Below are 16,468 nucleotides of genomic sequence, written 5' to 3'. Positions count from 1 at the left end.
GTGAAAAGCAGCGTCACCTTGAACACATGGTGTGTCGTGCCAAAGAAGGAAGACCTGAGACACCCAGCAAGCACCAGAAGTGCGCTGTTCGCAGAAGAGGAGAGTGAGCGATCTGAATCTTTTATTTTTGTATTACACCCAAAAAAAAAACCAAAAGTATACACTTAATAAGCGTTGTGTTAAAAGTATACTAAAGTTAGTATAAAAATGTAAGTATTAACTCAACACTAATTAGTTTCAACTGTATACTTTGTAGTGTAAGTGCTCTACCAAAGAGTATAAAGCGTAAACCTGTAGTGTTATTTTTAAACTAGTCATATTTGACTATTTAGTTTATAATTTATACTTTTGGTTTCAACAAAAACTTAATGTAGTATAAAGAAAATGTAGTTTCAAGTTATTACAAAATAGTTTCATGCCAACACTTTATAGTATTAAGCTTATACCAATTATTATATGAGTGAGACTCAGTAGTATAAATAGTATACTGAACATTAAATAGTTTTTCATGGTGTGAAACTAGGACAATAGCGAATATTCGAACATATATTTTGGTGTAAAACCAGGACAATAGCGAGTATACGAACACAGAAAATGCTACCGGAGTTGGCGTTGTTTGACGCGTTAATGATTATTGTGATGATTTATCTCGGTGAGTTTGGTCCCGCATTTTTGTGAATTTTGTGCCGAGTCAACATGTAAGTAAAATATTTGTTCTAAAATTAAAAAAAATCAATATTATATTGTCCCTGTTGGTAAATTTTGTGTGTATTGTGTATTTTCAGATGCAAGTGCTTTGCGCACGTACAGATGCATAACGCGAAGGAGCTAACGAACTCGACGTACCGCCTTTGTGCTGTCAGAACAGCGAGTGCCTTCCGGACGACGCAGCGCTCGTCATTGCAGGCCAAGTTCCCCTATGTGAACTGGTGCGGGAGCCACAGAACCAAGACCGAGGTGAAGAGGAGTGCCAGGATGCAGAGCGTCGACAACTGGCAGGCAGCCTGGGACAACTCCAGCAAGGGACGCTGGACGCTGGACGCAAGGGTAAATAGGAAGCACGGCCAGGTAGATTTCTACCTCACGCAGGCGCTGAGTGGACATGGTTGCTTCCGAAGCTTCCTTAAGCGCTTCGGACACGACACGGAGAACGGTTGTCCAGAGTCCGGCAGTGGGATTGTTGAGGACGATCAGCATGTCCTATTTTAATGTCACCGCTTCGGGTCTGATCGCCAAATGCTGATGAAGACCACCGGGGCAAGGGTTCGGCCAGCGACGGCAGCCTACGCAGCGAGTGTACTGCGAACGCTGCTTCGCATCGAGAATGAGAGGAGAGAAGCTACAGCCTAGGTGGCTACCATTGCGCTAAGCAATACCTTGCGGTGATACCGCGCAATCACGGCCCCTACTCTTGTTGCTTGTACTTATTTTAGTCTGTATATACGTGTTAGGTAAAGGAATATAAAAAAAAACACGAAGGAGCTAAAAACATGAGTTTTGTGTTGCGCAAAATATGAATATTTATGAAATAATAACAAAATAATATGTCAAATAGTAATAAAAGAAAAACAACATACAACTTGATTTTATTGGGTTTGGGATACCACGAAAAACAAAATAGTATACATTTTATACTACAGGCAACGGGGAAATCGTATAAGTTTTATACGAAATAGTATAAAATGTATACTAACGATTTCGATAAATAGCTTAAAAAGTATACTACGGCTCTCTAGATTAGTATAATATGTATACGAAATAGTATAAAACGGAGACTACATAGGATAGCTTTTATACTAAATAGTATAAAAAGTAAACTATCAGCATAAATGTCAGTACACTGAGTGAGTATAAATTGTATACTCGTTAATTTAACTTTGATAACTTCGAAAGTTTCAGTTTAATACTTTCGGTGTCATAAGGTTAATACGCATCTTATCAAGATATTTTTGACACTCAATAGTTTAGTTTTAATGTACGAATAGTTTAGTTTCTATGATCATTTTTTTTTGGGTGTGGCTACGAAACTGCCAAACGTATTTAGCTCGCTGTTACAAATGCCCAATAGACATTGTTTTCGTTTATAGGCTCGATATTTCCTAGCTTCTCAACGACGTCATCACGGATAAGGCAGAGATCACAGCCTGTATCAATCAAAGTGGAAAATCGAACGCCATTACAGGAAATTTCCATAAATATACATTTTCCACTGCTACTGATATGGTTCGACATGGAGTTTGCACTTTTTCCCTCCTTTTTTTTAGCTATTCTATTGCCTGGACAATTCGATGTCTTGTGGCCAAGCTGTTCGCACCTGGCAAAATGCGAAGGATCACCACACTTAAAACCTTTTTTTGGAATGCTGTTTAATCACATCAGGTTTTTTGTCTTCATTGGTATTACGAGATTTAGCTGTATTAAGCAATTGAGGGCGACTACAGCGAATTTTCTCATATACCTTTATTTGCTCCTTCAGTTCCTGCAGAGTCCTGGTATAAGTTGCTTTTGTTGGCTCTCGAGTCAGGTATCCCTTCGATGAAATAATGTAATTGCACTACGCCCTTCGTCTGATTTGGATCTTGGGTTGTGCATTGAAGTTGCATCCCCGTAATCAGATTCCTCATCCTCAATTTCGTCAGCCGATAAGTTGTAGTGGTCGAGAAGTCTGTCCTGCAATGTTTGCAATCTAACGCTTGTAGCTAAATTAATCTGTGATAACTGCCCTTTCAGCTCGTTTACGTTAAGCGACAAAATTTCTTCCCTCTGAATTCTGTACTCGGTGTTACTTTCTGCTTACATATAGAAGACATTTTTCATATTATAAAAAATTCTTGTACTTAACTTTGTGGTTGAATCTTGTAAAATATTAGAGTTTAAAGGTATGATACACCCAAAAAAAAATGATCATAGAAACTAAACTATTCGTACATTAAAACTAAACTATTGAGTGTCAAAAATATCTTGATAAGATGCGTATTAACCTTATGACACCGAAAGTATTAAACTGAAACTTTCGAAGTTATCAAAGTTAAACTAACGAGTATACAATTTATACTCACTCAGTGTACTGACATTTATGCTGATAGTTTACTTTTTATACAATTTAGTATAAAAGCTATCCTATGTAGTCTCCGTTTTATACTATTTCGTATACATATTATACTAATCTAGAGAGCCGTAGTATACTTTTTAAGCTATTTATCGAAATCGTTAGTATACATTTTATACTATTTCGTATAAAACTTATACGATTTCCCCGTTGCCTGTAGTATAAAATTTATACTATTTTGTTTTTCGTGGTATCCCAAACCCAATAAAATCAAGTTGTATGTTGTTTTTCTTTTATTACTATTTGACATATTATTTTGTTATTATTTCATAAATATTCATATTTTGCGCAACACAAAACTCATGTTTTTAGCTCCTTCGTGTTTTTTTTTATATTCCTTTACCTAACACGTATATACAGACTAAAATAAGTACAAGCAACAAGAGTAGGGGCCGTGATTGCGCGGTATCACCGCAAGGTATTGCTTAGCGCAATGGTAGCCACCTAGGCTGTAGCTTCTCTCCTCTCATTCTCGATGCGAAGCAGCGTTCGCAGTACACTCGCTGCGTAGGCTGCCGTCGCTGGCCGAACCCTTGCCCCGGTGGTCTTCATCAGCATTTGGCGATCAGACCCGAAGCAGTGACATTAAAATAGGACATGCTGATCGTCCTCAACAATCCCACTGCCGGACTCTGGACAACCGTTCTCCGTGTCGTGTCCGAAGCGCTTAAGGAAGCTTCGAAAGCAACCATGTTCACTCAGCGCCTGCGTGAGGTAGAAATCTACCTGGCCGTGCTTCCTATTTACCCTTGCGTCCAGCGTCCAGCGTCCCTTGCTGGAGTTGTCCCAGGCTGCCTGCCAGTTGTCGACGCTCTGCATCCTGGCACTCCTCTTCACCTCGGTCTTGGTTCTGTGGCTCCCGCACCAGTTCACATAGGGGAACTTGGCCTGCAATGACGAGCGCTGCGTCGTCCGGAAGGCACTCGCTGTTCTGACAGCACAAAGGCGGTACGTCGAGTTCGTTAGCTCCTTCGCGTTATGCATCTGTACGCGTGCGCAAAGCACTTGCATCTGAAAATACACAATACACACAAAATTTACCAACAGGGACAATATAATATTGATTTTTTTTAATTTTAGAACAAATATTTTACTTACATGTTGACTCGTCATAAAATCACAATCATCATTAACGCGTCAAACAACGCCTACTCCGGTAGCATTTTCTGTGTTCGTATACTCGCTATTGTCCTGGTTTCACACCAAAATATATGTTCGAATAATCGCTATTGTCCTAGTTTCACACCATGAAAAACTATTTAATGTTCAGTATACTATTTATGCTACTGAGCCTCACTCATATAATAATTAGTATAAGCTTAATACTATAAAGTGTTGGCATGAAACTATTTTGTAATAATTTGAAACTATATTTTCTTTATAATACATAAAGTTTTTGTTGAAACCACAAGTATAAATAATAAACTAAGAAGTCGAATATGACTAGTTTAAAAATAACACTACAGGTTTACGCTTTATACTCTTTGGTAGAGCTTTTACACTACAAAGTATACAGTTGAAACTAATTAGTGTTGAGTTAATACTTACATTTTTATACTAACTTTAGTATACTTTTAACACAACGCTTATTAAGTGTATACTTTCGGTTTTTTTTTTGGGTGCACGTAGCAGTTTCGTAGACAACGCTTGTTTGGACTTAAACTTTCATGTTACCAGCAGAAATGATATCAAGTACTCAGCAGTCATCGGGAATAGCGTCCTGAAGCTGGTGGACTTGATATTCTAAGAGAAGACGAAAAAATTTCAGCAAAAAGGGAACCATAACATCCAGGAATCTTTTGCCAAAATGAAAACAGTCTGAGTTATAGACATTCCAGGAATACCCCGAGATCGACGTCGCTTACCTGGAGAGACCAATTGCTAAAACTGTAAAAGATTTGATCAACAACAAGGCAGAGAAGAAAAAGGACAGTCCAATTCAAATGAAGATATTGCTTAATGGCGAATACCCAGTCTCTGAACGCCCTTAACGCATTTCACCTGCAGACAAGACAATTATCGACAACCAGGTTGAGAAATGATTAGAAGAGAAGATTGTCCAACCAAGTTCGTCTGAGTATGCCTCACCGGTTGTCTTGGTACCGAAAAAGAATGCCAGCAAACGCCTTTGTTGCGACTTAGACGACCAAACGCTGGGATTGCCAAGGATCATTTTCCGATGCCACTTATAGACGATGTCATTGAAAAACTGCAAGGAAACAGCTTCTTTACAACACTAGACATGGTGCAAGATGGTACACTCGCAACATACATGGATGATCTCATTATTCTCTCTAAGAATGTAAATGAAGGAATACAAAAGTTAGAGCGTGTCCTAAATCGAGCATCGAAGCGACAGCAAAATGCGTCACATAGACGCCTTAAGTCGAGTTTCATGTCTTATGTTGAAAGACACTCTGCATCACAAGTTGCAGGGAGCACAGTCGCAGGATGAATGGGTTCGGGCAGTAATGGCCGCCCTCGAAAACAGCACAAATCGCGACTTCTTTATCAAGCATGCCATATTGTACAAGAATCCTGTCAAAGAGTTGATCGTGGCGCCGACATTGATGGAGGAAGAAATCATTCGTATGGCCCATAAGCAAGGACATTTCTCAGTAAAAAGTTAAAAGTTATCGATCCACTTACTCGTCAAGCGGCAGTGTTTGGGAACCCTAAGCGTATAATATCAGATAGAGGGGCAGCGTTTATTGCAAGCACATTTGGGCAATACTGCGAAGAGAACGGGATACAGCATCCCTTATGATAGCAACATCTAATGATAGCTACTGGAGTTCCCCGAGGAAATGGTCAAGTGGAGCGAATCCATAAAATCGTAATCCCAATGTTTGCTAAGCTTTGTCAAGAAAAATCGACCAGCTGGTATAAACATTTAGAGGTTGTGCAGCAACTAATGACAGCACACCCCCAAGAAAAACGAAACTATCACCTATCATGACATTAACAGGGTTTGAAATGAGGACTAAGAAACTATCCGAGCTTAACACGTTCCTTGAAGACGCCACTATCGAAGAATTGGACCAAGAGGTAGAGTCCGTTCGTATGGAAGCGAAGTATAACATCTCCAAAATTCAGCAAGAAAATCGTAGCTTCTTTAACAAGGGTCGTAAGAAGGAGGTGAACTAGAAAATCAACAAGCTCGTCGCCATAAAGAGCACACAGTACGGCACCGGCTTAAAACTAAACCAAAATTCTTTGGACCTTACAAAGTAGTCAGGACTCTTCCCGATATGACGTGGAGAAAGTTGGTGACCTTGAAGGTCCAGGGAAAAAATCAACCGTCGCTGAGTTTATGAGGAATCCTCAGTCAGACTCTGCAGAAGAACCATCATTCGAGCCGAATGATGATTTACGATGGCCGATTGTGGGAAAAGAAAAGAAGACAAAAGAAGACATGTCTACGACAGCTCTGCTTAAACTTATACTTTGTTTACATGAACATATATTCAAATCTGTTAACGTAAAATTATCGCTTACAACTCTTTCAAAATATTATATTCGATACTGCACGAAAAGAATCATCGCATAGAGTACTCGCTTTTGCTTTCTGTTTTTTCCGAGGAAGAAGATGTAAAACGGAATATCTTATTGTTTCTCAATGAAATAAAGTCTTTAAACGCAATTGTTGAGATTATCGTTAAACCAATCACCGGCGATCCTATATGTATTGTTCTCATTATTGAAATAAATGATACACGACAAGTTATATATTTGTATTGAATGATTTCTCTTATATTGTTTGATTTATTATTTGTTATTTTGATGATGAGGTATTGGCTTGATGAGGTATTAGCTATGTTATGTTCAACACGCCCCCTCAAAAATTAGATTATATTCTTGTACATATATACAAAATATAATTGCTTTTATTTAATGTGATTGGTGTGTATTCTAAAGAAGTATTACAAGATGACCCAGCATTTCCTGCGAGGATTGGGGAAACCCAGATAAATCCCAACCAGATCAATATATGGTTATAAAATTATTGTTCACTTAACTTAATATTCAAAATTCCAATGATATAATAGTAATGAAATTAAAATTTAAAAAGGAACTTCAGTTACTAAATTTTTATACCCGTTACTCGTAGAGTAAAAGGGTATTCTAGATTCGTCGGAAAGTATGTAACAGGCAGAAGGAAGCGTTTCCGACCCCATAAAGTATATATATTCTTGATCAGGATCACTAGCCGAGTCGATCTAGCCATGTCCGTCTGTCCGTCTGTCCGTCTGTCTGTCCGGATGAACGCTGAGATCTCGGAAACTATGAGAGCTAGGCTATTGAGATTTGGCGTACAGATTCCTGAGCTTCTTACGCAGCGCAAGTTTGTTTCAGTAGACTGCCACGCCCACTCTAACGCCCACAAACCGCCCAAAACTGTAACTCCAACAGTTTTGATGCTAGATAAAAAATTTTAACTGAAATGTATTGTTCTCATCAATACCTTTCGATTGACCTAAAAAAAAGTTTGCTACGCCCACTTAAACGCCCACAAACCGCGAAAACCTGTGACGCCCACAATTTGCATGCTACATAAAAAATTTTAACTGAAATGTATTGGTGTCGTCAATACCTATCGATTTATCCAAAAATAAATTTGCCACGCCCACTCTAACGCCCATAACGCTTAAATCTGTCTACCGCCGGTAGGTGGCGCATTTTAATCTCGCTTTGCTGCTTGCATATCTCCATTTAGCTGAGTAACGGGTATCTGATAGTCGAGGTACTCGACTATAGCGTTCTTCCTTGTTTTCTTTATAATAGTTGACTTTAGTATTTTCAAAACAATAAATACTTTAAACAATAGTTAAAAAAAATATATCATATAGAATAAGTCAAATTAAAATTGAAGAAGGTACTTAAGTTGGGCCAAAAATAGTTTTCGTTGTTTCATCATTGTTCTTGTTGTTGAATTTAATTTTCTTGGTGTAATCCCATTTTCCATCTTAGTTTCACGAATCTTCTAGAATGAAATGGTTTCGTGAAGATATCAGCCAGCTGATTTTCTGAGGAAATTTACTCAATGGAAATCAATCAAAAACGCTTCTTAGCGAGGTAAAAATCTAGTGACGATCGCACCTTCAGCCAACAAAAGTTCCTATATCAACTTTTGTGGCGAAAATTTATTTTATAAGATCCACTAAATAAATAGAATTTCTTATTTTTGTTACATTCGGCAGGCTTAATCAAAATCGTACAGCTAACCTCAGCATATTGAATAGCAGCGTGCCAAATGTAAAAAAATTAAGAAATTGTGTTTATTTAGTAGATCGTATAATACATTTTCGTCACAAAAGTTGATATCAGATCTTTTATTGGCTGAAGGTGCGATCATCACTAGATTTTTACCTCTTTAAGAGGTGTTTTTGTTTGATATCAAAAGTTTTTGATTTAAACATCAATCACATAATTCATCTTCATAAAGCATCAATTTTCTTAATTTTTACTTTTACACTTTCACCCATTTTTTTCCCAAAAACATTAAAATATTTACAGTCTTTGTATGCAATCCTTTTAGGTTTTGCAATATCTGTTGTATCACTAGTTATGATCGGACCATCACAGCAGTGATGCAGTGGGCTTCGTCACAAAGTGGACTGCCGTCCACAGTTATCTTAGTTTTCTCATTAGTGTACCTCAATACCAAGATCAGAAGTCATGTTTAAATACAAGTTTCTTATATTAAGCTGTAAAACATCGTCTTAAATTTCCAGGACCTTCAAATAGAGTTTGGATGCGGACGAAAAAGGTCAATGCTCAGGCAGTGTAGGATGTTCTGAACTGGTAAATGTGGCCATTTTTGTTGATTAATAACTTTGAAACTTTTTACAACAATGAGTCGTATGTCAAAAGTTGAGGCATCACAAGGGCTATACACCTTAAAATTTATTGTGAAATCGCTAGAGCCGTTTTAAAGAAATCAAAAAAAAAATTATTAAAAAAAAAACAGGGAAGAGCGCTATAGTCGAGTACCCCGACTATCAGATACCCGATTCTCAGCTAAAGGGACCAAAGGGAAATGGAGATATGCAAGCAGCAAAGCGAGATTAAAATGCGCCAATTTTTTATCTAGCATGCAAATTGTAGGCGTCACAGGCTTTGGGCGTAAAAGTATGCGTGGTAAACATTTTTTTAGGTCTATCGATAGGTCTTGATGAGAACAATACATTTCAGCTAAAATTGTTATTCTAGCAACATAACTGTAGGAGCCACAGTTTTGGGCGGTTTGTGGGCGTTAGAGTGGGCGTAGCACATTGCTGAAACAAACTTGCGCTGCGTAAGAAGTTCAGAAATCTGCACGCCAAATCTCAATAGTCTAGCTCTTATAGTTTCCGAGACAGACGGACAGACGGACATGGATAAATCGACTCGGCTAGTGATCTTGATCAAGAATATATGTACTTTATTCGGTCGGAAACGCTTCCTTCTGCCTGTTACATACTCTTCGACGAATCTAGTATACCCTTTTACTCTACGAGTAACGGGTATAAAAATGTGCCTAAAATTCTTAAACGGTGATATTTAGACAAATCGTTTTTAAAAGGGGTACATAGTATTTCGAAATACCTTTCGACGTATCCTTAAAGACTTATAGCACAAGCCAGTAGCTTCAGTACTTCACAAGTTACGGGTATACAAAAATGAGCTATTTATAGCTGTTTTCTCGCCAAACTAGCTAGTTTTTCCAAATGTGGTAGAGCTAATGTTTTTTATATTGAGCTGTTTAGCATCGTCTAGAATTTTCAGGACTCTAAAATAACTTTTTGGGACAAACTGACAAACAAAATACAATTTTCATTTTGAGAGGACCCCAAAAATCTTGTTTTGCGTATTATTTTTGAACGAAGCATCCGATTTTGACAGTTGAGGTGTCATTATACGCGTTTTTTAATTGAAAGTACACCTAGGTTGATGGCGGGGGCTAATTATACCGACCGGTCCCAACAGATCAATTTTTCCAAATTCTAACTTTTACACTGTCACCACTTTTTCTCTCATTTCAATCGATTTTTTTAAGTCTTGGTATGCAATTCTTTTAGTTTTTGCGATACCTTTCGATTGATGTATCAGTCGAAACAATCGGATGATAGTATATATAGTAGTCGCCTTGGCTATGCTAATACAGCCCTTAAAATATTTTATTTACTTATCAAATTTTATGTTTATGCTTTCTAACAGGAACTTATGCCACAATGCTTCTCTTACAACTTCAAACAAGGCCATGTATTCTGCTTCAGTGGATGAAGCTTCTACAGAATTCTGCGTCTTTGTATTCCAACAAATTAAATTTGAGTTAAACATTTTAAAAAGATAACTCGTTTTACTTTTTCTGTCATTTTCACCCCAATCTGAATCAACACAGCCAACAAATATATCTTCATAATTTAAAATTTTCTTAAAATTTAGCTTCATATTAATGCTTCCTGTGAGATACCTTAAAACCTTTTTTAAACATTGCCATAGTTCTTTATTATTTTTGTTAGTATATCTATTTAAGATATTAATGGCAGTAGCTATAACAGGACCTGTACAAAGCATTATGTATATTAAGCTACCAATTAGCATCGTATTTGTCGTCTGAATTTAACATTTCATAATCTAGCTTACTCGGAAGCGGAGTATTCACAGATTTGCACTCGTCCATACTGAAATTACTTAAAACTTACTTAAAAGTATCGTATTTCGCCCAAGTCAGTCATTCAAAATTTTGTCATTAGGTATTTTTTAAAATCGCTTAATACTTTTATGTCTGAGGTTGCTATAACTAAGTCGTCCACATATAGTAATACATATAAAAGAATAATACTTGATATCGCCTCTGTCTTGAACATATATACAACGATCAACAGGTGAATTCTTACATCCACATTCCTTTAATGCCTGGTCAAATACTTCAAAACAGCATATTGCTGCTTGTTTGAGCCCATAACTTGCCTTGTTCAATTTACATACATTTTCATAATTGCAAACAATTCCTTGAGGAACTTTCATGTATATTTCTTCCTTTAAAGTACCATTAAGAAAAGCCGTTTTAACATCCATGTGATGTATTTTAAAATTATATTGGTTAGCAATGGATAAAATAAAACGGAAACTGGAAATAAAAGCAACAGGGGCGAACGTTTTATCGTAATCTATTTGATATCTTTGTGTAAAACCACGTGCAACTAATCTTGCTTTATATCTAACCGAATTACCTATTTCATCAGGTTTTAAAGTTTAAACCCATTTACAAACTACTATATTCTTTTTTTGTGACCTCTTAACAATAGTCCACGTCTTATTTAATTCATGAGAAGAAAGTTCGACATTAATTGCTCTTCCAATAACCATTTCTTATTTTCTCTACTCTGTACATGTACTTCGCTCTTTCAGTAAACTGTCGTGTTTTTGTCTTGCGCTCCGAATTTTTGTTCTTTTTGTAAATAAACCATCGATGCTTAATTCATATTTTCCATTCCCGTGCCATTCGTACGAGAATATTTTTCATGCAAAATGCATTGGCTATTCGGGCCTGGTACGCTATGCAATTGATATGAGAAGTGGCTTGCGCTACTATTGTGATGAATGCATTGCTTATGAAACCCAGGCACTCTCTATAAGGCGGCATTCAAAAAGCACTGTTACGAAATTAATCCGGAACAGCCGTAGAAATACGGATCTGCTTGTGGCGATTGAGTCGCAGCTCACTAGCCTTATGCTATCTGAGCCCGATTCTCCTAAGCGGAAAAAGATCGCGGTCGATAGACAACCCACGGTAGCCGCTAGTGTAACTCTCTCTGGCGATCCGGGCCATAAATACCGTAGTACCAAAACCTGTCACATGCGTGGTACCTAAAATAGTCTTTTGTGTACCGCAGCGGAAACAAATTTTTGTTTATCGGCTGAGTCCTGACCTTTCATCCCTGGACGTTACGGCCTATATCCGTAACAAAGTTCAGATTGATGATCTAAAGGTTGAACGATTTAATTTTCCATATGCTAGGGAAGTGTCATCATTTAAGATCGGGGCTCCCTGTGCTCATTTTGCAGCTTTGTGCTCAGCCAATATTTGGCCTGTAGGCATTTTTGTTAAAGAGTACGAAGCTAAAAAAAAGAAAATTCGTTCAAGGGAAGTTGGAAATCCCTTTAAAGAGCCATCCACATCTACATCCTTATTTATTTCAAAAAACTAGATTCTTTTCTTCAGCCGTCCTATCAGAATACAAGAGGCTTGCAAAGTAAGTTGACCAAATTGTATACTGATAGTTTTTTTTTGTCTTCCCATGTTATTGTGTTTAAAGAAACCTGGTTAAAATCGGAAATTCGAAGTTCCGAAGTTTTTCCAAGTAAGTACACAACTTACAGGCTTGATCGTCCGTCCCAACGTCGAGGTGGAGTTTTAATTGCAGTAGACTTAGAATTAACGTCTGAAGTAATAACGTCAGACGAAATAAATGACATTGAATTTCTGTGTATAAAACTATCCCTTCCGGGTTTTCTATATACATAACACGTTCGTATATTCCGCCGTCATCTGAATTCCCAATATATGTGTTAACAAATAAGACGCCATAAGTGTAACTGTTCAAATTGATTTTTATTTGTCTTCACCGAACATTCAATATAATTTAGTACAATCAATCTCGATGCGCTCTGGTTGCTTTGGTAGCAAAAATGTGAACGACTGTAGTTGGGTATATTACTACAAGAATAGGCTGAATTAAATCGTAAACACGTTGGCGTAAGGGATGAATGGAAAAGTTCTGACCGAGGCAATGCATCTGGCAAAGCTCTTGCACGTACACACAAATTAAGCTGCGCTTCATGCAAGTGTATGTATAAGTAGATAACACAGGCGAGCGAGAGGTAAAGTTTACAAGAATACATGTATAGGGTGTCTGGTTCCCCAACATACCGCCCCCGCTGAACGGCTGTTCAGCAAAGAGGCAAGATCGCAAATTTGGTAATTGGCCGCGATAACAACTCGGACTTTGTCGTCTTGTCTGGCGTGTACCTCCTGGATACGTCCTAGAATCCATTTCGATTGAAGAAGATTTGGTTCCTTGAGCACTACCAGTGTGTCGACCTTCAAATTATCGTCTTCCAGTTTCCATTTGGTGCGCTCGTGCAGAGAGGTGAGGTACTCCATATGCCAGTGTTTCCAAAGGCCTGGAACCATTGCTTGTAGTTGAGTCCATCGTTTCAAGCGGTTGATCGGGACGTCTAGAAGGGATGGCTCCGATAAGGCAGTATAGGGAGCGCCGGTACAAAAATGAGCAGGAGTAGGCGGATCCAAAGTAGAGTCCCCTGATGAGCAAAGAGGACGAGAGTTAAGTAAGGCTTCAATCTGTATTAAAAATGTAGAAAATTCCTTGCGTTGGAAAAAACAGCGTTTACATTGAAAGACAGTCTTTCGGACGATATTTAGTGCACCCAAGATCCAGTACTCTTGTCGAAGATTTGTGAACGTGACGTCCACTCCAGTGTGAAGATTCGTCACATGAGAATGTCGTACCAGGAGCTCGGCGATTGGAGAACTCTTTGGAATTATAAACAGGTGCTTGGCGTTGTAGTTAAGGGTCGACCTCTCGATTCGTCCGCCAACTTGCATTAGTCCGTCCCTATCAAGAAATGGAGAAAACCGGATCAGCTGCGATTTTGCATGAAGCTGGGTCCGTTTTCCAGCTGCGTATACTCTCTTTGAAAGGCCCTTCGTTGGATGTGACAAAGAAGTTGGTCTCGAGCTGCCTGCAGTTCCGTTGAAGTTAGGTACTCAGAATGAGGCCTGTGCTGCAAGCGAAGACGTTGAATAAAGCGATAACAATAGCTAGTTACCTTTATGAGCCGAGTCCAAAATGAGATCTTGTTGATAAGAAACTCGTCGATACTTTCTTCAGGAAAGCTATGTAGAGTTGTTGGCTTGGCTGGACGTTCCTCTGCTCTGACTTCCAAATTTGTATCAACTCAAAACTTGCTAGTAGACAAAGGCCATTCGAATTGTGGCAAGGCCATCCAGGATGGGCCTTTCCACCAAAGTTCGTGGTCAAGAAGCTTAGATGGGTGAAGTCCCCTGAATGCGCAGTCGGCAGGGTTATCCTCGGAGCGAACATGGCTCCAGCAGCTACGTGGGTATTCGCTCAGTATCTCAGCCGTTCTGTTGCAGACGTATGTGTTCCAATTCCGTGGTGGTGCGGACAGCCAGTGAAGCACGATCTCCGAATCTGTCGAGCAGATCGTGTTGTTAACAGGAATAGTTAACGACTCTTTAACAATAGTGAGCAGCCGCGTCAGGAGTAGGGCAGCGTTCAATTTCAGGCGTGGAATTGAGACTGATTTTATTGGAGCCACACGTGTTTTGGCGGCTTCGAGACTTATGTGGAACTTCCCATCCGATGCTACTCCACTATAGACAACAGCACCGTACGTGCATGGATGCGTCTGTGAATCCGTGTAGTTGGATGTGTTGGTAGGGTGCAGCGATATACCGAGGTACTTGGCATTTTGTTAGCGACGATAAATCCACTAATAATGCCCTCCAGCGAGCATTCAGGGCTTCAGGAATAGGTTCGTCACAGTGTAGTACAGCGGTCCAACTTTCTTGGAAGATGAGCTTGAGAAGGACCAAGGACCTTGACGGGCGATTCCATGGGTGAACCTTTGCTGAGCTGTACTGGGTTATAACATCGATCCTCTTCAAGTAATTATTGCAGAAAGTTCCAGCAGTTAGAGCTCCATTTCCGTAGTTTGAACTTCGCTTTTCCTAAGAGTCCAATCAGCTCCGTCATTAGAGCCAAAAAATCTTCTACCGAATCGCATCCAGTTGGGATATCGTCCACATAAGCATCTTGTGATAATGCTTGTGATGCGGCCGGGTACTCGAGGCGATGATCGTCAGCTAGTTGCTTCAGCCGCTCGTGACTGTTAACAGCCGAAAATGAGGCATAGGTTCATTTTTATTAAATTGGTGTGACGCCTCTAAGCATCTTTTCAATATCTGCACATAGAACATATCGGTGCGTCCGGAAACGTAGGCAAACCCCGACCAAGTCTCGCTGAATCCGTGGCACAATATGAAGTATAAATATTTTCTTTCTCCGGTATATAGAGACCATAGTTGATCAGATCCAGGAGTGCAGAACGTGGGATCTGCTAAGGGAAGTGCTGAAATTTCCTTCCAGGTAGAAGATGATGTGTCAATAGTTTGCGCTGGAAGCGATGACGTCAGCGAGGACAAAGTGAAGGAGTCCATCTCGATGATATGATCCGAATGCCGAGAGCGAAGCTTAAAGTGTGCGCGCCCTCGAGTATGACCGGCGTTGTTTGCGGCCAGACCAAGAATTGAAATTCGTGCATGCGTTTGATGCACGCCAATCCGCTGAACAAATGATTCCGATGCCAAAGTAATGGTGGATCCCGTGTCTAAGAGCAGTCTGCATTTTGTTGTGTTTCTCCAACCGTCGTCAACGTCTGTGAGAAAAGTTAGAAATTGGTCGATGGTCACACTGGCATTTTCAGATTCTTCGCGCTGGGCCCACTGCCGAGAAATCTTTGGCAATCAGTGAAATTCGTATTTGATACGATAGATGCCGTGAACATGTCCGAAAAATGATTCCAATCCTCATAATTTCCTGGAATGGTTGGGAGCTTGATTCGCTCGAACTGAAAGTCCACATGGCCTCTGCGAGTAGTGTTGAATGATTGATCGGAAACAAGAAGAGTATTGTTAGCGACTTCAGCCTTTAAACCTTCAAGCGTATTACTAAGAATAGCGTATGTAGCGTAATGTTTTTCCTCGTATATATCAACGTCTTTAGCAGGGTTTCCCAACCCTCTTCAGACTCGTAGGTAAAAGGGTATACTAGATTCGTCGGAAAGTATGTAACAGGCAGAAGAAAGCGTTTCCGACCCCATAAAGTATATATACTCTTGATCAGGATCACTAGTCGAGTCAATCTAGCCATGTCCGTCTGTCCGGATGAACGCTGAGATCTCGGAAACTATAGGAGCTAGGCTATTGAGATTTGGCGTGCATATTCCTGAGCCTCTAACGCAGCTGGTTTCAACAGCGTACCTCGCCAACTCTAACGCCCACAAACCGCCCAAAACTGGGGCTCCTACAGTTTTGGTGCTAGAATAAAAATTTTAACTGAAATGTATTGTTCTCATCAATACCCATCGATTGACCAAAAAGTTTGCCACGCCCACTTTAATGCCCACAAACAGCCCAAGCCTGTGACGCCCACAATTTTAAAAAATTTTAACTGCCATGTATTGGTTTAGTCAATAATTATTGATTGATCCAAAAAAAAATTTTACACTCCCTCTTTAACGCCCATAACGCTACCGCCTGTAGGT

The 16,468-nt window shown here is 39.4% G+C and overlaps 2 protein-coding genes across 3 annotated transcripts in view; one reads left to right on the top strand and one right to left on the bottom strand.

The window, feature by feature from the left end:
- The window catches only part of LOC108013876 (gastrin/cholecystokinin type B receptor-like), a 304,395-nt gene that overhangs the window by 89,640 nt on the left and 198,287 nt on the right, over window positions 1-16,468 (top strand). The gene's annotated exons all lie outside the window — the stretch shown is intronic.
- Window positions 3,325-4,240, bottom strand: LOC118879128 (uncharacterized). Its single transcript, XM_065867359.2, has 2 exons — window positions 4,208-4,240; window positions 3,325-4,120 (listed from the first exon to the last, which is right to left on the bottom strand). Exons 1-2 carry the CDS (start codon window positions 4,220-4,222, stop codon window positions 3,695-3,697), a joined length of 441 nt encoding a protein of 146 aa, XP_065723431.1. The 5' UTR covers window positions 4,223-4,240; the 3' UTR covers window positions 3,325-3,694.

The sequence above is a fragment of the Drosophila suzukii genome, unplaced genomic scaffold (genome assembly GCF_043229965.1).
Source record: "Drosophila suzukii unplaced genomic scaffold, CBGP_Dsuzu_IsoJpt1.0 scf_17, whole genome shotgun sequence".
NCBI lineage: Eukaryota > Metazoa > Arthropoda > Insecta > Diptera > Drosophilidae > Drosophila > Drosophila suzukii.
The sequence above is the reverse complement of the archived record's forward strand: the minus strand, read 5'-3'. Positions and strand labels throughout refer to the sequence as shown.